Source organism: Theropithecus gelada, chromosome 6 (genome assembly GCF_003255815.1).
Source record: "Theropithecus gelada isolate Dixy chromosome 6, Tgel_1.0, whole genome shotgun sequence".
NCBI lineage: Eukaryota > Metazoa > Chordata > Mammalia > Primates > Cercopithecidae > Theropithecus > Theropithecus gelada.
The window spans coordinates 14,321,147-14,347,806 of NC_037673.1; the positions used below are offsets into that span (position 1 = coordinate 14,321,147).

The 26,660-nt window shown below is 43.0% G+C and overlaps 1 protein-coding gene across 1 annotated transcript in view; it reads left to right on the forward strand.

The window, feature by feature from the left end:
* Positions 1–26,660, forward strand: part of TRIO (trio Rho guanine nucleotide exchange factor) — a 366,882-nt gene that overhangs the window by 156,989 nt on the left and 183,233 nt on the right. The window contains exons 8-9 of the mRNA XM_025387077.1: positions 6,621–6,752; positions 18,587–18,817. Of these exons, the coding sequence (XP_025242862.1) occupies positions 6,621–6,752; positions 18,587–18,817 (363 nt within the window). The remainder of the gene's footprint in view (positions 1–6,620; positions 6,753–18,586; positions 18,818–26,660) is intronic.

A 26,660-nucleotide genomic window follows, 5' to 3' on the forward strand; every position in this document is an offset into this window, starting at 1 on the left:
AGAGGGGTGGTGTCTGCCGCCCTCAGGCTTGCTGGGCCTCCCGTCACAGTCGGGGCAGCACACCTCAGCTCCACACACCAGCTCCTCAGCCACAGCGCCCACCCTCCGCAGGGATGGCTGTAGCTGTTTTTGCCTGCCAGTTTATAAGGGAAGCATTTCCAGAGGCCCCGCCCCCTGCACGCTTCCCCTCAGTTCCCATTGGCTAGTCTTTGGGTACACATCCATGCCTTGCTGCAAGGGGTGGGGGAAAGGGTGGATCTGGTGTTTAGCCTCCGAGGTGCTGCCAGCAAGGGTGAGGGAGGAAAATGGCTTTTTTGGGTACACAATCGACAGTGTCTTTCATAATTACAAACTTAGCTACATGGCATCTGACTTTGGTTTCATTTGCTGACAGACGTGCTGTGTCAAAATTTCTAGTTTAAGAAGTAATGGGTAATATACGCCCCCAACACTCCCCACACCTCCACTTAAGCAAACTTGCTTAAATAAAAACTCTCTGAAAGTAGCAAAATGGAAGGGATTTGCTCATGACTCAGACTTTATTATTGGAAGGTGAGCAGCACAGTGAATACCTTTTCAAGATGGGGAAGAGGAAAACGGTTGCTTAATTTAAAAAGGAAGAATATCAGTGTATCTTCCTCAGGGTTAATTTTTGGGGGAAAGATTGCATTCAGGGATTTGCATGGATGCTTCTTAAAAAGGAAATAGTATCTCTTTAATCTAGAAACAGTCTCTGTTGAAGAGTGAAGAAGTCAATAAAGGAAGATAGAGGCCCCAACTTGCCTAGGCTTTTGGCAGGGCAGTCAGAATGTTGCACAAGACACTAATTAGCAGTGGTCTCAACTCTAGAAACCTTTAAAGTATAAAGCAAGAGAGGAAGCTGAGTGATATATAAAGAGAAGCAAACCTTTGTAGCATCATGTAAAAGCTGAGAGTTTCAATGGTAGGATTTTTCTATTTTCTAACTTTATGCATTTGACTAATTTTGTGATAAAAGATAGACAAAAGCCCACACACAAAAACAGCTTTTTAAAGTAACAGGAACTCCTTCAGCATAAATAGAACCATCGTCATGACCCTGTAGCCATCTCCGATCCTTATCGTAGTACAAAGTAACAACACACTTGATCATTTGGCAGTAAGATGATACGAATGAATTTGAAGCAGGACAAGCTGCGTGGGTGAATGTTAGATAGGCTGAAGCGTAACACACAGAGAACATCTTTCATAACATGACGGGATTCAGAAATATAAATAAACCCAGAGATTAATTGCTGCTGTGACCTGCCTGAAAATAATCTGGAAACATGGGTTCCATGGGGCATTTTCCTTCCAGTGTTTTATTATAAAAAATTTTAAACATACAGCAAAATTGAAAGCCTGGGGTTTTCTCATCTGGATAAAATGAAAGACTGTAATTTATGGATTTGAAGGAAATGAAACTAGGCGAACACATTATTGAACAGAATTTCATAGGACGCTGCATAAACCGGAAGGAGGCCTGAAGTCTCAGTGCATATAAGGTGGCCAGAGAAGAAGCCAAATTCGAGCAAAGGGACAGTAATCTAATGAAGAAGGGGCCCAGCGTGCATTCCAGACCTTAACGAAGCAACAAGGCCTGCACGTAGACAGCTGAAATGCACAGATGGGAGATTAGGACGTCTTCAGAAAGATGGTCCTTACTTGCAAGTAAAAATGAATTGTATCTCATCCCCCCCCCTCACTGAAGAAAAGTAAGATCCTTGAAATTCTGATGCTCATCACTAAAGTGGTTTTCTTTTCCCAACAGAGCAATCCCGAGTATAGGTCAACGTTGTTCCCTCATTTTAAATGGTTTGCCTTCTAGTTATGCTCAAGCTGTTTCCATAAACTCAGTCTGGAAAGGACCAGAAACTTGGACGTCCTAAGTAGGTTTCCATCATAGTCACCTCTTTGAATCACATCCAGAGTGTTCATGTGGAATTTAAATCTGATTAGGGGGACATAAGGCTCAAATATGTGACCCCATGGTTAATGAGCTTACTAATGGCAGCCGCCTTCTCTGTAAGGATTACATCTCTTAGCTGCACCGTCCAGCCCTGCCCTCTCTCTCCATGGGTGTTCTTATGCTAGCGTTTGCTGTGGCTTTATAAACATAACTCTGAAGTTAAAGCTAGATGAGAGTGATTCATAGATGGTATAACTTCCATAGATGTGTCAGCCAGTGTGTCTTGTGTCCTCATCTCCAGTGAAGGTGTGGGATCACAGTATCCGTTCACAAACATGTGGACACACAACCACAGTGTTAATGTTGTTACTGGTAGATGTTGCGTAGGCGCTTCAGCCTTCGCTTGTCTTGGTCATGTGCTATATCCACAGCACAGACCCTTTATATTAAGAAGCTTTCACAGCAAATACCATTAGAATTACATTTTTATAAAACAAAATGACTTGATTTTGCTATAGCTTAAAATCTCCTTTTACGGTGACCTCAGGCTGCACTGCCCATTGTGATGGCCTGTCACCACGTGTGGCTGTTGAAGCTACTCAGAGTTAAATAATAAGAGGATAAAATCATTTTAAAAATAGAATTAAAATAATAGTTGCTTATTCACCATATTGGGAGCAACACGTGGCCAGTGGCTACTGTACTTGGCAGCACAGGTACACATTTGTGTCCGCTCGGGTAGTGCTTGTAGAGGCTTACCTATGGAGTGAACCGCACATCTGCTGAACACCTTAATTCATCTATGACTTTAGGCCTTCTGTGCTTGGATAATAACTGAAAATAAAGTAACAGTGTTTGTATAGTTCTTTAATTTTTAGAGAGCTCTTTAACATGAAATCTCATTTCATCCTTCAGTCAGCCCAGTGGAGTAGATGGGACTGTAATATTACCGTCCTGATAATCCGAATGGGGAGTGATTTGGCCATGTTTCCAAAGCTAGAACTTTCGCTGAGGTCTATGGCTGGGTCTTTCAGTTCCTGACATAATAACAAACAATTTCACACTTGCATTAATATTCTTATAAAAGTTCACTTCCCGTAAATATTTTTAGAATTAACATTTATTATAAACATGACATAGACGCAAGTTCTAAATCTAAGAAATTTCCGTCCCTTTGTCTCCTAAGTCCGGCTTAGTGCCTATGCTCAGCTGAGGCTCCATCAAGAGGTGGCGGGGATGAGAGGTGGATGGGAGTGCAGTTCACTAGCTTCGAGGATCCCAGCTCTGGTTGGTGGGACCCAGAACAGGCAGAAGAAATGAGTGGCTCCCAGATCGCAGGCCCCCTCTGAGCAGACGGAGAGTAGTAGAGTAAATGCTTAGGAAAAGCAATCTGTTAATTATTTATCCAAGTTCTCCTCTTAAAGCTGTGTATATGAATCACTGTTCCCTCCTCTGCTTGCCTCTGTTTTGCAAACTGGGTGATCCAGGCTTCCTTCATCGTTTATTCAGCAACACATTCTTAATACCACCATTCTGCTCAGCTTCAGGATCCCCAGATCTGAAGTAGGCTCCTGATCTGAATTGACAGAGCAACATTTCATTCTCTCACACTCTCCGGCCTTCACCCCCAGTCCACCAGATGCTTTGTATTCACATATTTTGATTTACGGAGCACTTAAAGCATCAGATACTAAGCCAGCTGCTCTGATCTCATTAGACTGCAGTAGATACCTTCTGTCCTTCTCACCTCCTAAGTGTCAGGCTCTGTGCTAGACATGTTCCCCCAGCGTTGCAGTCCCAACCTGGGTTTCCCAGGATGGTAGCAGGTATGTGTTTATGTGTGTATCAGAGTGAGGGAAGTGCCAGGTGCCCCCTCGTATGATATCATTACCATATTAGAAGCTTTTCTATGAGGTTCTGTTATGAAGGTACCTGTTGAATTTTGACACCAAACTTGATCTCAGGATGCTTCTTCTTCTTCCTGGAATGCCTGTTGACACCCTGTTCCCTGTTCCATGAATCTCTGAATGGGGATTGTTGTGCTGGTGCTGTTGGTTTCAGACCCTCTGGGCATTCAGCCTTTCAGAAAACAATCAGGCCTAGAGCTTGCTCTGTGGAGTTTAGGGTTGTGTCTTAGAAATAAAGAACAGAGAAATGATGCTGTGCAAAACCCTCTATAAAACCATGGCTAGGATTATTTCTTTTCTTTTCTTCTCTTCTCTTTTTTTGAGACACAGTCTCGCTCTGTCGCCCAGACTGGAGTGCAGTAGCGCAGTCTCTGCTCACTGTAAGCTCCGCCTCCTGGGTTCACGCCATTCTCCTGCCTCAGCCTCCCGAGTAGCTGGGACTACAGGAACCCACCACCTCGCCAGGCTAATTTTTTGTATTTTTAGTAGAGACATGGTTTCATTGTGTTAGCCAGGATGGTCTCAATCTCCTGACCTCGTGATCTGCCTGCCTCGGCCTCCTGAAGTGCTGGGATTACAGGCGTGTGCCACCACGCCTGGCCTTGCTAGGATTATTTCTATCACTGGGCTGTTACTAACCCAGAAAAAGGGCAGAATCCTTTGTCCACAAGGTTTTCGTGTAACACACCATCCTTCCCTGGATGTATTTTTTCAGAGAAGTATAATCAGTGCCCTCGGTGGCTCAAGCCTGTAATACCAGCACTTTGGGAGGCCGAGGCGGGTGGATCACGAGGTCAGGAGATCGAGACTATCCTGGCTAACATGGTGAAACCCCGTCTCTACTAAAAAAAAAATACAAAAAACTAGCCGGGCATGGTGGCGGGCGCCTGTAGTTCCAGCTACTTGGGAGGCTGAGGTGGGAGAATGGCATGAACCCGGGAGGCGGAGCTTGCAGTGAGCCGAGATCACGCCACTGCACTCCAGCCTGGGCGACAGAGCAAGACTCCGTCTCAAAAAAAAAAAAAAAGAAAAAAAAAAAAGAAATTATAAGTTAGTTCTAATTACAGGAATATGTAAAACTTCTTGAATGTTTTTTTCTTTATTGGTTGTTGCTTCAAAAATTAGAGTTGAATATACTGTAGTGATTTTGATCCAGTGATATGTTAGTCCGATGCTTCTGTCCATTAAATTGCGAAGTATTATATAACTGAAATGTGTTTCCACCGTGTTCTGTCAGAAGTGTTTTGATCTTAAGAACATGTTGCAACTCCTCTTGGTTTTGGATGTTCTGCCGTGGCCGTTGTCCCAGAGCACTTAATTGCTGACTTAGACCTGATGATTTATTAATGACGATGGTTAACCTCAATCAATTTGTGTTTGAAAAACACAATAATTTAATAATTGGTATTAAATGCAATAAGGGAAGATGATAGAGAGAAATAGAGCTCAGAAATAGTGACAGTCATCTGACCTGACCAAATTGACATTTATGGAACATGCCACCCAAGAAATACTCAGTTGACACTAATGCCATATGAATTGGCCTCAAGCCCTAAGGTCTGCATAGATATTTTTCTGCACTCAATAATAAAAGGATTTTCATCAACAGTTATTATTTGGTTGACTTGTCTATTTTAATATCCTAAAAATGAACTGAGAGTTTGTTCTTACTATATTTTAAGAGAATTATAGCACATTTCTTTTCTGGCCAGTCGAGTGTTGCATTTCAAATAGTCATGCTCTGCATTCCCTGCTAAGTAAATAGATGTGTGAGGAACAGGAGTAAAGAGGTTAAAACCAAGGGAAATGTGTTGATGTCTGTTTGGCTTAATTGAATTAGCTTTTTTAACTGGGCCTTCTGCACTTGCCTTTCACTCTTAACTGTGATGAATTTTGATAGGATCTCCCTAGGAAATTTGGCAGTGATTTCTCAGCCATTGATGCATCCCGAAGATGGGTGGCAGTGGAGGAGATTGAGCCAGGATTGGGATGGCAGCCGCAGGACTGTTGATGATCCTGGAGGTGGAGGGTGGCAGTGGAGGTGATTGAGCCAGGATTGGGATGGCAGCCGCAGTGCTGTTCGCATGGCTCAGGCTTTTCTCATTTCCGTGCAAATTGGGAAGGATGGGAATGATGCCTCTGCCTCCTTAGGCCTTTCCTAAGATTCATAGAGAAGTTCAGGCCCTTTTTTCTTGGTCTCCTTTTAATTCTGGTGTCAATTTCCTTTTGAAACAGTAGCGGAATGGACTGGCTGCTTTTCCTTATTTCAGATAAATTATTTTTAGATATCTGGAACTTTTTCATTACATCTCAGTGTAAAAGAAACAGAGTAAGACTGACAAGTAGCTGCAAGGAGAAGGAGCATCCTGCTGTTGAACCCTAGTGAAGGGGTACGTGGGAGAGTCGTCTTTCTGTCCTCCCTTGCTAGGAGTACAGGGCAGTTAGAAACGTGGATTCAAAGGTGGATTGGGAAAATTTAGCAGAAAGCCCAAAACAGGGCTGCATTGTTCCAGGGGCACACCCAGACCTGGGCAGCAGTCAGTTGAGGCATTCATCTGAAATGCGGATTCCTGGGACTCGCCCCAGTCCTGCTGAAACCCACTCTGGGAATGGAGTCCAGCAGTCTCATGTGAGTTGAGGATGCCATTTGAGATGGAGAGTCAACCATGTTACATTCTTAGGATCTCCATCAACTCCCCTAGTTTTCAAAACCATGTTAAAAAATGTCCGCTTTTCAATATAAATTGTCATTGATGTAAATAATCTTTTTTTTTTAACCTTCCAAGTATATGAGCAACGTGGATTCATGGTGTAAAGCTTGCGGTGAGGTAGACCTTCCCTCAGAGCTGCAGGACCTAGAAGATGCCATTCATCACCACCAGGGAATATATGAACATATCACTCTTGCTTACTCTGAGGTAAGTGGTCAATTTTACTTACATTGCAAGGCAACATCATTTTTGCATCATAGTACACCAGAAGCTAGAAAAAAAAAAGTTTTGGGTAGCCCAGAAAAAGCTTACAGAGTTTGAGTTAGACTGCAGTTTGTTTAGCATTTGAACCCCTGTGTGTGTGGGGTGGGGTGGGGCGCTAGGGGACCAGAATGGTGTGCAGGCAGTAGCCTTTCCAACAGCGTGCTTATATGCTCATCTGCTACAGTCAAGAAAAGCCTAGTCCTTTTTTTCTACATGTGTTTAAGAAATGTGTATTTTGTGTGCTCTTCAGTCTAGTCAAACTCAGTTTAATCTTCCCGAATAAAACCTTTTAGAGAAGATGGTCTGGATTGCAAGGAACACATCTGTCTATTTTAAGAACTCTAAGTGTAGGATTTTCTTTGTTACTTTAGGGTATATTACATTATTTACTTAATGAATCCCTGTTTTATTTTCTGCCACCTTCTATGCCAGACTGTATTGTAAGGACTTTATGTAACGACTGACTTAATGCTCACATACTGTATCTGTCTCTGCTGTTACAAATGAAGAAAATGAGTCACGGAGATAAATGACTGTGCCAGGTCAGCAGCTGGTGGAACAGGGTATGAGCCCAGGCAGGCAGGCTCCATGTTCTCAGTCACCACCCTCTGCCGCCTCTGTGCCAGACCACGTGGTAGCTGCTTGATGACGCAACTTTAGATGGGTTGATGAGTACCACCCTTGCCCATGCCTTGTTTATCTGGCCCTTGAGACCATCCTGCCTTTGTGATAATAGTTACATTCCCGGAGGTGAAAGCGAGGGGTGTAGAGAGGAATTGTGTGTGCTTACTTTTCTGTAAGGTTTTCTCCCTAAGAAGCATCTATATCTACAATGTTCTATGTTAATATGAAAGATTATCGTAAGGCTTCTGTAAGAGTTTCAAAGCACCTGGAAGACTGCTGGGCAGTGTAGATGTTTAATAAATGCTGTTTGTGTTTAAATCTAAATCTTGATCCAAACACATCCAAACTTGTCAAAGTTGTTGGGAAGAAACTGGCTATTTGCATTTCATTCTGACATTTCCTGTTGTGCTTCACTGCCCAACTGTCACTCTCATGTCCTTGGGCCTGGCTCTGTTGACGTCCTAGTGTCCATGAGCGAATTAAATGGACGCGTGATTTGCTGCTACAGTTTTGTATCTCATAAAGATGTTTTGGTCAATGATGGACTGCAAATAAGAGGGTGGTCCTGTAGGATTATAATACTGTATTTTACTCTACTTTTTCTATGTTTAGACACGTACATACTTAGCATTGTGGTACAGTTGCCTGCAGTATTCAGTACAGTAACATGCTGTCCAGGTTTGTAGTCTAGAGCAGTGGGCTGCTCCAGATAGCCTAGGTGTGCAGTAGGCTGCATCGTCTAGCTTTGTGAAAGTCCACATTGTGATGGTCACATAAGGACGAAATTGCCTAGTGATTCGTTTCTCAAAATGTGTCCCTGATACCACGTGATATCTCACCGTATATTTGCTTCAGAATCTGGGCAGGTCTTCTCTTTCCCGTGGCAGTTGATATTTGTTTGTTTCTCTAGCCACCTTTGCCTAATAAGATTCAGTTTTTTTCAAGCAGCATTTCATGTTGCCTATGGAATTTAAAAAGTCAACTCTGTATTTTTTCTTAGTTTTGCACAAATGTTTCTTAACTAATTTGGTTGCCTAGTCTGTTAGAAACTATTTAAGTAAGTGATAGCCTTTTCTATAGTAAAACTGAAAATTGAACACATAATTTTTTTTAATCACATTGGCTCATGAGGATTATGTCACTTCTAAAAACCATCAAGTTCTTTCCCCTGATGTGCCATCTCTATACATTGTCTAATTTTGACCTGTAACACAGAAAGCAAATGACCCTGTTACTCACACGTGTAATGAGGCCTTCACTCATCTGCTTATGTGAATCTCTTGCTTTGGAGCTGTTCTTTGAATGCAGTGGTGGGCTTGCAGCCAGCTGTCTGCATGCCCTTGTCCTTGCCAGACCAAGATGGGATTGAATAGCCTTCATTCACAAGATGATTGGCAGGCCCTGGGAATACAGTCTTTGTGCATAACTTAAATCAGAATCACTTTGACCCAGCCAGTGTCATCCTCTAGCCAAGCTGGCTCTTTCAGTCTGCTTGTTGCTCTTGGCAGTTTTCTTTAAGTACAGCATCTCCTAATTGTTACCAGTGCATTCTGTAAAAATGGGGCATCTTGACACAGGAACTTATATTTACCTGTGGTGTAGTTTTATTTGATTTACATTGGTACTAGTATCTCAAAATAATTTGACAGGAAGTAAACAACCTCTCAAACTGAGGTCTTAGATGGAATTTTAGCCTAAGAACATGTTTGCAACTGAGCTATAAACTCAAGGAGACAGTAATTTGAACTGGATGAACCGAAAGGATTTTCAGTAGAACAGAATGAATTATTTTGCCTCTTAAATTATTTACATTTTGAAATAGTTTCAGGGCTACAGGAAAGTGGTAGAATAGCACAGAGAACTCCTACATTGCCTCCACCCAGATTTTCCAAGTTTTAGAATTTCGCCACATTGCTCCACCCTCTCTCCCCACTGCTTCTCTCTCCAGTCACCAAAGCACCATTGATACAACATGACCAGCCTATCCACAGACCCTGATCCTATTTCCCCAAGTGTTCCAACGATGCCCCTTTCTCTTTCCTGGTCTCGGACACTGTCCAGCAATGTGCGCTACATTTAATCACCATGTCTTACCAATCCGTCTCCTTTAAAATGGAACATTCTTTAGTCCTTCTCTGCCTTTATGTCTTTGACATACTTAAAGAGTACAGGCCTTTCATTCTTTAGATGGCCCTCTATTTCTGGTTGCCCCCAGTTCTCGTGGGCTGACTCAGGCTGTGCCTTTTTGGCAGTGCATGTCCTTCTCTGGGTGTCATTGCAGTGGACACGGGATACTGACCTCTCCAGCTATGAGTAGTGTTCATCTTGGCCACTTGGTCAGATTGGTGTCTGCAGGGTTTCTCCAATGCACAGTCACATTTAAAAAATTAGTCTTTGCTGCACATTTTGTGGGCAGCTCCTCTAATAGAATACCAGTCTCTGTTCCTCATCAGACTTCTCATAGCCATAGTTTCCACTGAGGATTTCTGCCCATAGCAGCTACCACTGTGATGATGATCACCTATTTCCATTATTCCTTCTGTATTTATTAGGTGGCTTTCTACCATAAGAATGAGCTGTATTTCCTTTCTCTCTTGTTTGTTTCTATCAGTATGAATTTATGAAATCTTCCTATATCAGTCGGTTATAATTTGGTACTCTGTTTTGATTCCTAAATTGTTTAGACTTGGCAAGCAGGAGCTTTTTTCTGTGTCTTTTTGATCATCCTTATTGTCCTTTGAGCACTTGTTCCTGGCTATTTTGTACTTTCCCTGCCTACCCTGGGATCACTCATCTCACTAAGTGGGGTGTTTCCTTATAGTATTGTATGGTCTTTAGAATTTTAAAGACCTGGGTTCTCAGAGTTTTGTTTGTTTGTGAGGTGTCACTACTTCTGGGCCCTCTTAGCAGACAGAGTTAGGAAACATATGAATGCCATCCATTCACCCATCCATCCATCTATCTATGCATCCATCTATCCACCTAACCACCCATTGTTCATCCACCCAGCCACCCATCTGTCTACCCAATCACCCAGCTACCCATCCATTCATCCACCTATATCCATCCTTCCATCCATCCATCTATCCACACACCCAGCCACCCATTCTTCTGTCCATCCATCCATCCATCCATTCATTCACCCATCCATTCTTCCATCCAACCATCCATCCCTCCATTTATCCAATCACCCATCCATTCTTCAATCCAACCAATTACCTAACCACCCATCCATCCCTCCATCCATCTACCCTCCCAACCCCCATCCATTTATCCATCCATCCACCTAATCACCCAACCACCCATTCATCTGTCCATTTATCCAGTTGTTCATTCATTAGTGCATGCATTCATCCAGCCAATCACCTAACCATCCACCCAACCACCCATTCATCATCCATCCATCATCCATCCTCCTAATCACCCAACCACCCATTCATCTATCCATCCATCCATCCATCCATCCATCCATCCGTCCATCCATCCATCCATCCAGTTACCCATCCATTCATCTATCCAACCACCCAACCACCCATCCACCCATCCATCCATCCATCCACCCACCCACCTACATTCATCAATCTACCCATATCCATGCATCTGTCGTATTACTCAATTGCCCATCCGTTCACCCAGTCACCCAACCACCCATCCACATCTGTCTAGTCCATCTGTCCATCTACCCAATCACCCAACCACCTATCCATACACCCAGTCACCCAACTGTCCATCTGTCCACCCCATCACCCAACCATCCATCCAACCACCCAGTCACCCAACCACTCATTCATTTGTCTATCTATCCAACCACTTATCCACCCACCCACCCATCCACACATGCACATACACGTCCATATAAAATTACTGCTGTATCTGTCTGTATTAAAAATACATGTGTTTGTACATTTCGAATCCAATACCTCAGGGTTCTTTCCATCGTTTCCCTTTCTAAGTTTATTAATCTGTTCTCAGGCAGCAAGAAACCTGTCTTCTTTTGTCCTTAATGTCCTTAATTTGCTCCATTTCCCAACCATTCTGTCTGGGTTCTCCACCTCCAACCCCTACCACCCACTCACTTAACCTGGTGCAGTGACACCTCTGTTGGCACCTCCACCCCTCACTTCCTCAGTTTCTTCATGCCAAGAGGGAAGGTGTCAGGAAGATGGGAAGGGAAGGACTGCTTTTGTTTTTTAAGTGATTTTTATTTTATATTCCTAAATCAGTGGTTTGCAGACTTGAGTATCTTGGTTTAAAATGCATCAGTACTCTACCCCAGAGATAGTGAATCTCCATTTTCAGAGGCCTTCTCTACTGCTGCAGCGACTGATGCTGATGGTACACAGATCACATGCTGAGCAGCACTCCTGAGCTTGCTCTGAAGAGCTGGGGGTCTGCTGAGGAGGCATCCATCTCACAGATATGGAGCCCCTGCCAAGTGCTAGACATCGAGCTGGATGCCGGGTCATGTGGGGGTAGGAGTAGTTTTAAGCAGGGCTTGCTTTGCTTTTTTTATTTCCTTTTCCTTGCCTTTCTCTTCTCTTATTTCCTTTCTTCTCCTCCCTTCATTTTCTCTACAATTTTTTTCTTTGAACAGTGTTGATAGTTTCTAGTCTCTGATCATATAAATTTGCTTTGGGAAAGTTTCCCAGCATTTTTTTTCCAAGACGCAAGCACCTGCTCTGCTTTGCTTTAATTAGACCTGCCCGTGTCACTCCTGTTTGTGCTTTAGCAACAGGAACACACCTGAGCCTTCTGAACACTCACTTGCTTCAGCTTGCCAGGTCTGAGCTAATCTTGTTGGCTACAGTTGATCACAAGAGAGTGAAGCAGTGTAAACGTTGGAGATAAGTTGTAGTCATTTTTGACATTTTAAGTAAGCCAACTCAGCTACTAGTTTTTCAACAAACTAAATTTATAAAAATGATTTTCATCTCAGTGTGCCTGTGTTGCCTCGCAAGCCTCAATGCCAGGTGTTTGGATTGCAAGGTGAGACTACATAATAAGCAGCCACGCATCCACCAAAGGGCCACTGCTGCAGCCACGGAGCCCAAGCAAGGCGAAGTGCCATGGGGCGTTGGCTTGCTTGATCTCATGTGACTTCAGGGCTTAGTTTCTGCATCCATTTCTCAGTTTAACAAATGTGCCAACTCATTGTGTGCCTCAGCAAGGCCTCATGGGAATGAATGATTTGCTGCGTGCAAAGCTGGTTGAGCTCCTCTTTAAAGGCATTGTATCAGTGGGTGATGGCAGGGTTGGGGTTATTAGCAAAGATGAAAACACACAGTAAAATGAGTCACCTACATAGGAAACTCCCTAAAACCAAAAAACCAACTCTCTGTGATATGTGTGGAAGCTCAGTTCCCTTGCGGTAGAGCCACTTCTTTTTTTGTGGAATGGAGTCTTGCTCTGTTGCCCAGGCTGGAATGCAGTGGTGCGATTTCAGCTCACTGCAACCTCCGCCTCCTGGGTTTAAGCGATTCTTGTGCCTCAGCCTCCTGAGCAGCTGGGATTACAGGCATGTGCCACCAGGTCTGGCTAATTTTTGTATTTTTAGTAGAGACAGGGTTTCACCATGTTGGCCAGGCTGGTCTTGAACTCCTGACTTCAAGTGATCTGCCCACCTCGGCCTCCCAAAGTACTGAGATTATAGGCATGAGCCACCGCGCCCAGCGGTCACTTCTGTCACAGTTGTATAAAGCCTCATTAAAGATCGCAGTGTTGCTGTAGTGACACGCAGTGCTGTAGTCAGCATCTGCCATAGTATCAGAGCCAACAGCCCGTATAACAGCTATCTTCTTCTCACCCCAAACTCAGCTTGAGGCCTTGCAAGCACTTGAGATATAAAAGCAACAGAAGTAGAGCCCAGGTGCAGTCTGTGGAACTTGCATGTGAGGCACATGTACCTGACTCACGCCAACTGGGCTGCTCCAGCCGTTTCCTGTTTTGGTCTTATTTTGGTTTTTCCTTTCCAATAATCCCAGGTTTACAGGTGTCAGAGAGTCAGACCAAGGTAAACTGATCTGATTTTGAATAAGAAACTGAATAGCTGAAAGAAATAGAAATCAGCGTTTGGAGGTCCATCCTGTAAGAACTTTGCCTGGAAAAGGAACCAGCTTTCTCTGTGTTCTCCCTGAAGCATGGGAAAGTATCTGTCGTTGGGAACACATGCCCTTTCAGGAGGTAATTGACCTGCACTGTTGGTAGGAGCCTCTTATGTAGCCATCTGAAGACAGATTGGAACCTCCTTACTCAGAAGAGTTCAACTATTTGGCCAAGGAATGTCAACTATTGCTGCAGAATAAGCTGGGTCGTCACCTGCTGACCCCTTTTCATTCTTTTCTGCTTTATTAGAACCTTGATATGAGAATAAGTTCAGCAAGAGTTGGAGAGGAGAGTGAAATCATTCCCAGGCTTCCTGTGGAGGTCTGTGCTCTGCAGGCCATGGTGAGCTAAGCCTGAGAAAGAATTAAAACAGTGTTGGCTTTGAGTCAGCAGAAATAGTGCAATTCATTTCATAAAAGTTTTGAAGGAACACTTTTTCTTTATTACAGGCTAAATGTCTTGGTGTATTTTGCCTATTTTTGTTGTATCTTGGGAATGCCATTTTCTAGCACGTTTTAGATCTAAAACACTGCGTTTGGACTTAATTGATATGCCTGTCACTCATCTTCATTTGGTCTTTGGGCAGTTGTTGCTTTTGCAGTGGTAAGCAAGAATGTCTAGATGCTGCTGTCTTTCCTTAGGTCAGAGCCATGTTCATCCCTGGTGCAGGTGAAGCATATTCCTGCCGGAAATGCTCAGCCCTCATCTGATTTTATAGGAAATGTAGAGATCCCAGTACCAGAAGCAAGAATAGGCAAATCTCTGAAGTTTTATGGTTCTTTTTAAGGGTGACATGCAGAAATCCAAGTTACAAGTCTATGTGCAGTCTGATGAATAGTAGATATTCAACAACCAGGCCATTGTTTATACAGTTACACTTCTTTTTAAATATTAGAAACAAACGTACCTTTGATATGGTAAAATTTTAAACTTACCTTTAATTACTTTTTCTGCTTTAGTTAGTACTTGCATTTTTCTGAACTCATTTGGATATCAGAGCATTTTAGTTTCTCTCTTTATAAAATGTTAATCTTTGTAACATGTAACTTTGATTGCCCTTCAAGTTCCCCAGCTGTGTATTCCAAGAAAAACAAAGAGCAGACTGAAAAATGAGCTGATCTGATTGGTTAAAAAATTATTATAGGAAAGTCCTGCTATTTGATAAGGTTGATTTTCTTTTTGCAGCTGTTGTCTCTTTGTGGCTCAGAGTTTCAGTGCCTGGAAGCTAAAAACAGAGTTTTAAACAAAACTGAAGTAAATTCATTCACCTGGTTCTGTAGTTAAGAAACTGTAGAAGTATACCACATGCCATAAACTTACGTTACTTGTTTTAGCACTTACATTTTATGTGAATTTTTTGTCTGCTCTATGCAGTCTCTTCTTTCATTAATTTTCTCCTGGTCATTCTGTGCCATATAAAATTTATTATCTCTATACAAGAGAACAGCAGTCTTCATAAAATTGTAGCATATTTTTCCACATATTACTGTAATTACAAAGACTAAGACATTTTGCCAAAAACGAAACTGTATATGCCATCCTTTTTGTGTTTAAATAGTACTTTTTAATTGCCAGGTCTACAAAACCTGTACTGAAATAATATAGAATCATGTTTGGAAAGGTTTATTGGAGAAATGCTATTTTTTAAAACGTGGAGTTCCATGCTGTCTGGTTTTAGTGGGTACAAGAGGTGTTTTCTCGCCCGGGATCTTTACTGCCACTGTCACTACCAACAAATGACAGTACCAGTGGCGGGACCAACAGACACTTTCATCCCCGCTTATGAGTTCTCAGATGGTGGAGCTTTGCCTGATGAGTTGTTGTATGTTAAGGTATTTGTGTATAGACATTTTCCACTGCCCTCCACCGCCATGGGCAAGTATGTCCTTTGAAATCCTGTCACGATCTCTGCCGTGGAGATCTGTTGAACAACTGCAGAGACACTCGAGGAAAGAAAGATTCCATGGAATATTGTTGCTCAGAGTACTCCATTCTCAGTTGAAGAATATTAATGGTGTCACAGGGATGCGTTTTGGAAACTTGGTGAGGGCTGGGAACTCATCTTGTCCTTTTGCATTTGGTGGTTTAAGTTGCAAAACAATGGCTTAAGATAGAAATTGGCTTTCTCTCCGTGTAAAAGAAATCCAAAGGCTGTCATTCCAGGGCTAGTGTGGTAGCTCTATTCGTAAGAGGATCTCTGGATCCTTCTGTCTTCCTGTGTTGCCTTTTTTAACAGGTAGGCTACTGTTTTTAAGATTGCCCCAGAGTCATCAATAACTGCTGAAGCTCCAGCCATCTCATTCAAGTTCTTGGCAGCAAGGAGGAGGAAGGGACAAGGGGAATGAGCATACCTGCCAGCTTAGCCCCTAAACAGCTTTCCTGGAATCCCATTCAACATTTTTTACTTTTGTGTATTGGCCACTTATATATGTAAGCAAGGCTGGGAAATGTGGCGTTATAGCTGGAGTTTTGCTATTTCTGACTGTAGGGGTTTGGCTATCCGGGAGGGGCAAGTGGATTTTGGGGAACAGCTGTCAGTTTCTGGCACAGTTCACCAAATCATACGTTCTGGTGTACATTTTCCGACAGTATTGCAAGGAGTAAAATGTAGAGGAAACATTTGTAAGGAATTCTTTTCAAGGTCGACACAATGTGAAATGTATGACTTAGAGCAGTAGCTCTCAGTTCTGAGAGATGCAGCACTCCAATTATATCACACAAATTTTATGACACCTGCTTTATGATCCTGAAATAAAATGCATACATACTTTAATCTACCTTTGTGTATAATTTATATGTGTACATAAAAATTACATGCTACAATGTAAGTTGGAGACAAAAGGTGATTTATGATAAAATGTTTTTCAGTCTATAAATGCCTAAATGCATCTATTGTAGGTGAAAAAATTAGATATTCAGATGCTGGTCATGTATATAAAACCATTGTGAATATAGCAACTATAACTGTAGCCTGGTCATGTGGCCTCTTGGTGATGCAAGGATTGAGAATGGTTTTATTGTGGTCATGTGATATTTTGAAAGGGAAAACATCTCCTGTAAAGTTCCAAAGAAAACCAAACACTGTCTTTCTTTGATTAACATGATTGTTGGATTTGTGGAAAGATCAGTGATGTTAACACTGAGCAAAAAGAGAAAAACCGTGTATTTGTGTGTTAAAAAGAGCCTTGCTTAGATGATCACAAAAAGCAGGACATTTCTTCACCGTGTGCTAATATCCTGCTCATTTCAGAGTACCCTGCTTCTCTGAATCCACCACCCAAATCAATCCTGGTGCCTCCTCTCTTCAAAACCATTACATCAACAATGTCCGCACCAATTTCAGTGACTTCTGGGCACAAGTGAGAACCCTGCTTTAGAAGACTCTTTACATTTTCCATTTTTGTTTTAACTGACACTAATTCAGCAGTTAATGTGGTTAGTTTTTCCCTTGTTATCTTTGGTTTTGTCAGCTGAGCTTATTTCCTCTTAAGTTTTGCTGTAAGGCTGTATTAAGTGAATTTTAAACCCTAGTGAGGAATAATCAACACTTCCAGCGTCTCAGATTCAGGTATTGAAAAGTAAATGTGTTACAATCTGTTAGAAGAGGATTAAAGGAAGTGATTAGGAAATTCTGCAGGGTCATTTGCCACCAGGTTTTGGTTGTAAAGGCTCTCAGTTTTAGCTTTTCCCATTTACCTATTCCCTGTGTGCTCTTTTTTATTCTAAGGGCTTCTCTAAACTGGGCTTATGTCTGTTAAAAGTGCCCCTAAACTTGCTCCTCTTCTTTTTTTTGGAGACGGAGTCTCACTCTGTCGCCCAGGCTGGAGTGCAGTGGCACGATCTTGTCTCACTGCAACTCCCACCTCCCGGGGTCAAGCCATTCTCCTGCCTCAGCCTCATGAATAGCTGGGACTACAGGTGCCCACCATCATGCCCAGCTAATTTTTGTATTTTTAGTAGAGAAGGAGTTTCACCATGTTGGCCAGGATGGTCTCAATCACTTGACCTCATGATCTGCCTGCCTCGGCCTCCCAAAGTGCTGGGATTACAGGCGTGAGCCACTGCACCCGGCCTGCTCCTCTTCTTACTAGAAACCCAAGGAGGTTTTTAGATTCAGAAGTATCTAAGCAGAAGGATCATGTGAAGAGGCCCTACTTAAGACACCTGCATCCCACACCTGGTTACCTTATGCATCACACACACTTTGTGTTGTCTGATTGTCACTTTTTTTTTTTCCCCAAGAACATCTGGCATAATTAATTACTCGTAAGTCTTATGAGTCACATAAATAGGAAAAACACAATGCTTTCTTTCTAAATTGCACCCTCACCTTTTGTTATTTCTTTGATTAACCCGAATGCTTTCATTTAATTGTAGTTTGAGAATAAATTGCCTTAATGTAGCACTGAAATCTTTTCTTTAAATGATGGCATTTTAATTAAAACTGCTTTTTAAAGTTAATGAGTCAAATAGAATGGCATTTTACATTTTCTTTTGTGATGTTAAATTGCTCTCCAGCTATGTCAGAAAGTTTAAGTACATATTCTTTGCCTAGTACTAGCAATCTAGTGCTAGTACTAGATTTTTTTTTTAACTGAGGCTTTAAGGAACAATTTTGTTCCGTTGTGATGATCTGTTGTATTCTCTCTAACATGTCTCAAGATAAAATTATTACTTTTAAATTTTAATTTGCAGATATCCCAGGAATGCAGTTTCTGTTAGTTGATTTATGGCATTTAAGGCAAATAGTATGCCTATTCATTGAGTAGTATCTACTACAGTGTTTTGTTGTAATTAATGTTCTTTTATTTTCACCTAGTGTTTTGCATCATTTGGCTTTGTGATGTCATTGGATAACTGGTGGATTGTTTTAAATTTTATCCTATATAAAACTGCCTCTGAGTAAAACTGGTGTGAGTGGGTGTGTGTGTAATGTGTGTACATGTACGTGTGTGCCTATAGGTACACACACGTATCCAAGGACAGCATCTGTGGCGCAGCCTAGGCCAAACCTCAGATCTTGAAGAATCACTCATGTATTTTGTGGGCAGGTGAGCCAAGATGGGAAGTCGCTCCTTGACAAGCTCCAGCGGCCCTTGACTCCTGGCAGCTCCGATTCCCTGACGGCGTCTGCCAACTACTCCAAGGCCGTGCACCATGTCCTGGACGTCATCCACGAGGTGCTGCACCACCAGCGGCAGCTTGAGAACATCTGGCAACACCGCAAGGTCCGGCTCCATCAGAGGCTGCAGCTGTGTGTTTTCCAGCAGGACGTTCAACAGGTCAGGTTCGCCTCGTGCCCTTCTGCATGGGAAATGGCTTTCATTGAGTAGAGTTTGGATACTTCATCATATTGGGAAGATCTGTGTCTAAGGAGTGATGACTAGAAGATAAGGAGAGGAGCTTTTTTGTTGACTGTAAGTGAAAACTGGGCTTAAGAACGCGCGTTCAGGCTACTGTCAGCCAGTAGCTCCTGTGCGCTGAACCCAGGAGAGGATGTGAGGCCTACACTGGGAAGTGTCTGAGTTTTCTTCTAGAAACAGATCATTCTCATTTATATTTATTTGTGGCAATAATGCTGGTGTGCTCCCGCAGTGTATTGTTACAATGTAGTTTACACTTGTATGTTTTCCAACTACTTAAACAGTGAGGTGGTCATGCTTCACTTCCCACTTGGTAGATAGTGCAGTCCCTGGTGCACAGTAGGTACATTATAATTAGTTATCTCGTTGATGAAAAGTAGACTTTTATGACTACTCATTTCTAAGCAGTTGACATCTCTTTTGTTTTAAAGAAACAAAAGTAAGAGTAAGTCCAGTTCCCCATTGATTTGCTTCCTTATGACAGAATAAGAGTTTTAAGGATTAAAGCTATGGGAGTAAAATATGACATAGCTTTAGGGATAAATAAGATAATAGCCGTGTCCTTGCCCCCAAATAGAGGGAAAGACAAGGGAATGAATGGGGTGTCCCCTCTGGGAAGGAGGAATCCTGGAGAATGCAGGGCAGCCCATGGCCTCAGGAAGTTGGCTGGGAGCTGCCGTGATAAGCCTGCAGAGAGCCACTCTCACTGTCTCAGGTTTCCATCTCCTGAGTGGCACGTGAAGGTGAGTGAGTTTTCTGCTGAATGGGCTGGGAGTTTGGAGAGTCGCCCTGTGTTCCGATGAGAATGAGATTCTCTGTATGTCATTCACCGTCATTGTCATCATTCGTCACTTCACGTGAGTCTGGTAAGTTCAAAAGACACTGAATGGGCCAGGCGTGGTGGCTCACGCCTGTAATCCCAGCACTTTCGAAGGCCGAGATGGGCAGATCGCTTGACACTAGGAGTTTGAGACCAACCTGGCCAACATGGCGAAACCCTGTCTGTATTAAAAATACAAAAATTAGGCCAGGTGAGGTAGCTAATGCCTGTAATCTCAGCACTTTGGGAGGCTGAGGGTGGTGGATCACCTGAGGTCAGGAGTTCGAGACCAGCCTGCCCAACGTTGTGAAACCCCGTCTCTACTAAAAATACAAAAATTAGCCTGGTCTGGTGGCACGTGACTATAATCCCAGCTATTTGGAAGCCTGAGGCAGGAGAATCGCTTGAACCTGGGAGTCGGAAGTTGCAGTGAGCCAAGATCGCACCATTGCACTCCAGCCTAGGTGACAGAGTGAGAGACTCCGTCGCAAAAGAAAAAAAGCCTGGCATGCTGGCACATGCTTGTAATCCCAGTTACTCAGGAGACTGAGGCAGGAGAATCACTTGAACCTGAGAGGCGGAGGTTGTAGTAAGCCAAGATCATGCCACTGCACTTAAGCCTGGGCAACAGAGCAAGACTCCATCTCAAAAAACCAAAAAAAAAAAAAGAAGACTCTGAATGGCCCAGTAATTTTAAATTTTCATACACCGTGCTTTGGTTCTAATTTTATTTTTTGAGTTCTCCAAAGGTGACATATACAAAGTGCTTCAGGAATGATCATTTTGTTATTATTTATGCTTCTTAACAATGTTGTTTTAGTCCAAGAAGATAATTGCCGGAGAAAGAATACAGTGCAGGAAAGAAGAGGAGGGAGCCAGTGGTGAAGAGGGATTGAGAGGACAGACATTGTGGGAATGAAGTCATGAATAATCGTGTTTTTGAATTGTCCAAAAACTTCTACAAACCATGAAATGTTGGCGGTTTAAATGTAGCTGTTGAAAGCTTCCCCACATTCCTTGTATCCCTTGGGTCGAGCATAATTCCACATCCCTGGACTGATGCACTTCCCAAGAGGGGGCCTCATTAACTCACCCGAGGGAGCAGTGGCAAGGACACCCCCTCCTTTCCCCCCACACCCCATTTCTCATGGCTCTTTTTTCTCTAAACTCATGCTTAGATTAGAAAAGAGCACAAGGTAAGGAAGCCCTTGGGAATAGGCTGAATCTGGCCATCTAATTTAACGCCAAATACTTAATGTGCTTGAGTTTGAAAACAGCAAACATGTAGAAAGGTAATTATGATAATTATGAGGCCAGTTCTTTAAGCTAGCTTTTTTCCCCCTCTCAAACAGCATGTTGGCTTGGATGTCAGCAGGAGAAAGTGTTTTTTTGCAATACACATAATGCATATATGGTCCTGTTAGCATTCCATAGAAAATAGATACTGTTCATGAAGGTAGTTATTTTTGTTGGTGAATGATCTGGAATGGTTTGGACTTGTTACGTGAACAAGAAATTGCTCTGTAGGCTTTGACTTGTGAGGTAAAGAGTGAGGCTGATAAGATTAATCAGAGCAAATACTGTGACAATAGGATGTCAAAACCAAAACCGTGTTTCTGAAACTCAAGGAATTAATGACACATAGGGAAGTTTTTGCCATATTAAGTATAGAGTAGGAGAGGCAAATCAAGAATAAATGAAAGAAAAATAGTAGTACTTTAGAAGGATGTTACCAGCAGAAGATAAATTTGTAAAGACAGTAGTAACCGAAATCCGAAATCCGTAAGAACATAGTAAACCTATTAGAGACACCACAGTGGTTTTCATTTGACTGCTTTGGGTGATGCAGAAGCACCTGTAAATACATTGAGAAAAAGGAAGAGCAAATTACTGAACAGTAGGCGAGGCATAGCATGATGACAGTTTTATGAACGCCACCCCAGAAGAGTAAATGCTTGTCTGTTGAAAAATATTTGAAGGAACAAATACATCTGTTAGTGGGCCCTGAGGAACCAAATGGGGGAGGATGACAGAGGGAGTTTGGTTTGTAAAACATGGTTAATTTTGGTTTCGTGGTTAATTTTTTCCCCTCTTAATAAGCAGAGGCCAATTCATAACTTCTGTGTAGAAGGCATTTCGAATGGTAGTCGGGCGTGGCAGGAGAGGTGGTTGAAGCTGCTGTGTGTAGCACACTTACCATGCTTCCAATTTAGAGCTGGGCGGGGAGTTGGGAAGACCTGCTGAGTACTTTCCCAGACGCACATGCTGGCTGCCTTTGCCATTGTTCACTTAAAAAGAAAATGGAAATTCTTTATCACATTTCCTAATGATCAAATAATATGCATCTCTCCATTGCCTTATGTTTGGTATCAGAGTATCTCTCAGCAAAGGTTTGGTTGAATGAATGAATGAATAGCTGTGTTACTGCCACACACTGTTTTCTAGTTTAGAGTAGGCTTTAGTTTTCTCTAAGAAGGTAACTTATTTTTGCTTTGCCTGTTCAGATGGGTAGAAGTAGTCCAAAGGGGATGCCATCAGACTTGTTTTTCTGCCTTACCCGTTCAGCTGGCCTGGCTGTACTTGGATTGTTGCGATTTAGTTACTCCAGCGTGTCAGGAGCAGTGAGTGGCCCCATAGGTTTGCTTTCCTGAAGCCAGATGAGTTCCCTAGAGGAAGCCCCTCAGCAGGGATGCCTTCTGCAAAGCCCCCATTTCCCCCATAGCTCTTCATGTGTGAGCGCCACCCCCTTGCAAGTGTCTCTTGGCAGGACCCTCCAGGGCCATGTTGGACCATTTTTAAAATAATACTTTTTTTTTTTTTTTTGAGACGGAGTCTCGCTCTGTCGCCCAGGCTGGAGCGCAGTGGCCAGATCTCAGCTCACTGCAAGCTCCGCCTCCCGGGTTTACGCCATTCTCCTGCCTCAGCCTCCCAAGTAACTGGGACTACAGGCGCCCACCACCTTGCCCGGCTAGTTTTTTTGTATTTTTTAGTAGAGACGGGGTTTCACCGTGTTAGCCAGGATGGTCTCGATCTCCTGACCTCGGGATCCGCCTGTCTCGGCCTCCCAAAGTGCTGGGATTACAGGCTTGAGCCACTGCGCCCGGCCAAAAATAATACTCTTAAAAAACTGATCAGGCAAACCTAGTCCACTCTAAATTCTTTTTGTCCAGATTTTATTCTTTTTTTCTCTTTCTAAAACACCTTAATTGAATGTGTGATGCTCTGAAAGTTTCAGGGATAAATATGTTGACAGGGTTCAAGTTCCTTTTCTCAAGGAATTTATAATCTGATAAGAGTAGATTGTTTTTAGCAGATGGTTTTGTAGTCTAATAAATTTGACTGTGCCAGGCTCATTTGCAACACTCATGTCTTTGGTTATTGTGGAGTATAATTTGCTAAGGCGTAAATTTGAATCCTGCCTGTCAAGGTGCTATCAGGAGTGAGGGGTAAATAAAACTTGCGACCTCTTCTGTGGTGTCTGATTGCCTTACAGCATATACATTTTGATGGGGCATATGTACATTTCAGTGATTTGTGCAAATTTGGGTGTTCCTCAGAGCTTTTTCTGAATTCTCAAACGTCAAGTGTCTAATACATAAGGGAAAATGAAAGGTCCTACAGTAGAGGGGCAAGTAGCAGCTCTCATATTGAGGGCTACTAGGTACATCTTCGTGGAACAGGTGGAGTTTGAGCAGCTGTTTGAAGGATGAGGAGAAGGCTGGTAGATTGAGGAGTGGGCAATGAGAATTCCAGCAAGAGTAGGACAGAAGAGGCAGGATCCATCCAAGGAGCAGCAGGTGCCTAATGTGGATGGGGAGGTATGAGGTGGCGCTGGTGCCAGCAAGGTGACATGGGGCCAGGCACAGAAAACGTGGCCCCCACAACGAAGGTTTTGGGCCCCTGTTGAAGGAGCTCAAGCTTACCTGCACCAAATGTCATGCATGGTGCCAGGACTGTGTGTGACGTGTGAACAGCAGCACCAAGCTCATCTTGGTGCTTCGTGGGTGCTCACTGCCGTGTATGTGTCTTTCCTGTCTCCATGCTCACAGCTGGCCTATTGAACTTTACCCATTTCACCTCATTGAGTTCAAAGCCCAAAGGACCTCCTATTCTGTGCCTTTTAACTTGATACTGTAGGCAGTGGAGGGTGGATAACAGGAGTGAACCTAAAGACCAGGAACTTGGTTAGGTTCCCATGTGGACGCCTGAGATGGTTTGGCTGTGACTCCACCTAAATCTCATCTTGAATTGTAGCTCCCATAATTCCCACGTCTTATGGAGGGACCCAGTGGGAGGTAATTGAATGATGGGGGCGGGTCTTTCCCATACTGTTCTTTTGATAGTGAATAAATCTTGCAAAATCTGGTGGTTTTATAAAGGGGAGTTCCCCTACACAAGCTCTCTTGCCTGCTGCCATGTGAGACGTGCCTTTGCGTCTCCTTTGCCTTCTGCCATGATTGTGAGGCTTCCCTAGCCATGCTGAGCTGTGACTCCATTAAACATCTTTCCTTTGTAAATTACCTAGTCTCGGGTATGTCTTTATTAGCAGCATGAGAACAGACTAATACAACACCCCTGCAAGTCATGGGCGAGTAAGTCTTGGAGAGTAAGAATGTGAGGACCACAGAGACAGCCATCAGTGTTTCATTCACTGGTGTTTCCCAAGTGTCTGGGAGAGCAGATGTCAGTATTTGTTGAATGACTGAATGAGTAGTTGAAGGAATTTAAGAAATTCCCCAATTTTGCTAATTAAAGATTCTTTGGTGTTAAAAGTTGCTTCATTTATTCCAAAATGGGGCAGGGTTGGTCTTATATCTGGGAGATCTGCCTGAAGGAATGGAATCTTTGATATTGGGGAACTGGGGGTGTCCAAGGAAGGAAGTGGTCATTGGAATGCAAAATGAGGGTCTTTTATGCTGAATTCCAGCTGGAGGAGGGAAGTTGGCATATGTCTAAGAGGCAAAGCAGCACATCCCAGGTCTATAGAGAAGGCATTTCACAGATTTGCCTCGGGTCCCAGCCTATTCCTTCAGCCTGCAAAAGCCAGCTCTGCAGGAAGCCTGACTCACGAGCTCTAGGTTTAGCAACGCCTACACTAGACCTAGCTTTTAAGTGAAGTTTGAGTTCCTGAACTCCCTTGTCATCTGCTCGTTGAGTCAGGAGGGAGTTTTCTGATTACACTTGTCAGAATCATGTAGCCCTAGCTGTTTAACACTTGCTTCTGTTTACACTCCCACACTCGCAGTTTCGATTGTGTCTCTTGATTAGAATGGCTACAGGATTGCCATCTTCTCTGAGTTCTCTGTTAGAATTAGAGAGTGCTGAGTAGAGGCACAGACTTGGTTTTGGATTGGGAACCACTGGGCGCAGGTAGAGGCCGCCTGCTGATCTTCCTGGTGGGTCTGGAGCCAGCTCCTAATTACCTTCTGCAGTAGTGAGCACAGAATAGAGGGGACCGGAATCCAGCCATCCCTGGAACCCCAGCCGGGAAGGAGCTGCAGATTTAACAGTGAGAGGACAAGGGCTGGTGAAAGGGCTGGCTCCCTTCCACATACCCCTCACCCAAAACATCTTCACTGTCAGTCCGTGGTGAATGCTAGACTTCAAAAGTTCCCACTCTTCCCCTGGTCCCCGAAGCCCACAGATGTGTGTTGAATTCTGTGTCTGTTTCATTTCACTTTTAAAAGTTGTCACGCACACAATAGAATTTGGAGCTGGAGCCCCCTCATTTTCCAGGTAATAAAAGCAAGCCTTGGAAAAGTCGAGTGGCTTGGCAGAAGCGCCAAGAACTTCTTGGTGTTTTTACTGTGTCACCGCTCCGTGTCTGAGGAGGATGCTTACCTTGTGGAGCTAAGCAAAAAGTAAAATCAACATGATACTGAAGAAAGAATCTTCGAGTGGTGGTTTTAGTCACAGGGAAGGGGCTTTCCTAGAAGCTGCAATTGCCCGTGACTATGAAGCAAAACAGCCACTTAAGAAGAGAGAGAGAGATAGGCGTTTAGTCCTTTAGGAGGGAATGAATGGAAAGGGAAAAGGTGAGGAGGGAAAAGGAGCTCCAGTGACCACTCTCCAGCCCCACTCAGCTGCCTCAGGCCTCCCTTTCCCCTCCGCATGGCAATTAGACAGCTGGGGGTGAGTGATGTGGTCTGGGGTCTTCCTGAGCTTGGCCTCCATGGGAAAGGGAAAAATAAGACCAGTGATTTCATGAGTAAAATACGCCAGAGCACTAGAAAAGAAAGTGTGAGCTAGACTAACACAGGATGAGCATGTGAATTCCAGTAATTTAAACTCAGTTCTTTTGTGATTTTTACTTTGTTAGTACATTTCATTAATAGCATAATATTGACTATCCTTGCAGCACTTGCAAACACCAGCCTTTAATAAAAATTAACATTATCTACATGAAAGTCTTCTTTTATGGCCACCTACTTATGTTTAACCGATCTGAAATGATGTTGCTTAGTCAACGAGTCATCTTTTGTTGTATGTCATTAAAATACCATTGATTTGATAGTCAAGAAAGCTCAAAATGCAATGTGTTCATTTCTCTGTCAGTTTCCCCAGCGATGTAAATAAAAGACAGTGATTGAGCTGTGAGTAACTAAAATAAATGGAAACAGGTTGGTAATTTTGGTTTTATAGAGAATGTGGGCTGGCAGGGAGTAAATCTATATTTTGCAACTGGAAAAAAATCTGACTTTGTATAAAAAAGAACAAATTCAGAGTATTTTAGATTTACCTTTGCTTTTCATTTGTTTTATGTATTATTTAAATCGATTGTAGAATCAGAGGAGCTTATTTTCATTTTTGCTTGCGTAAGCTGTGACTTAGAAGGGGTTCTCATTAATTTGACTTAAAACACACTAATTCATTATGTATTGTCTCTTGGCTGGACTGGGTAAATAAAGGCCTGTAATTTGCTTATCTTTGTATGTTTTAAAT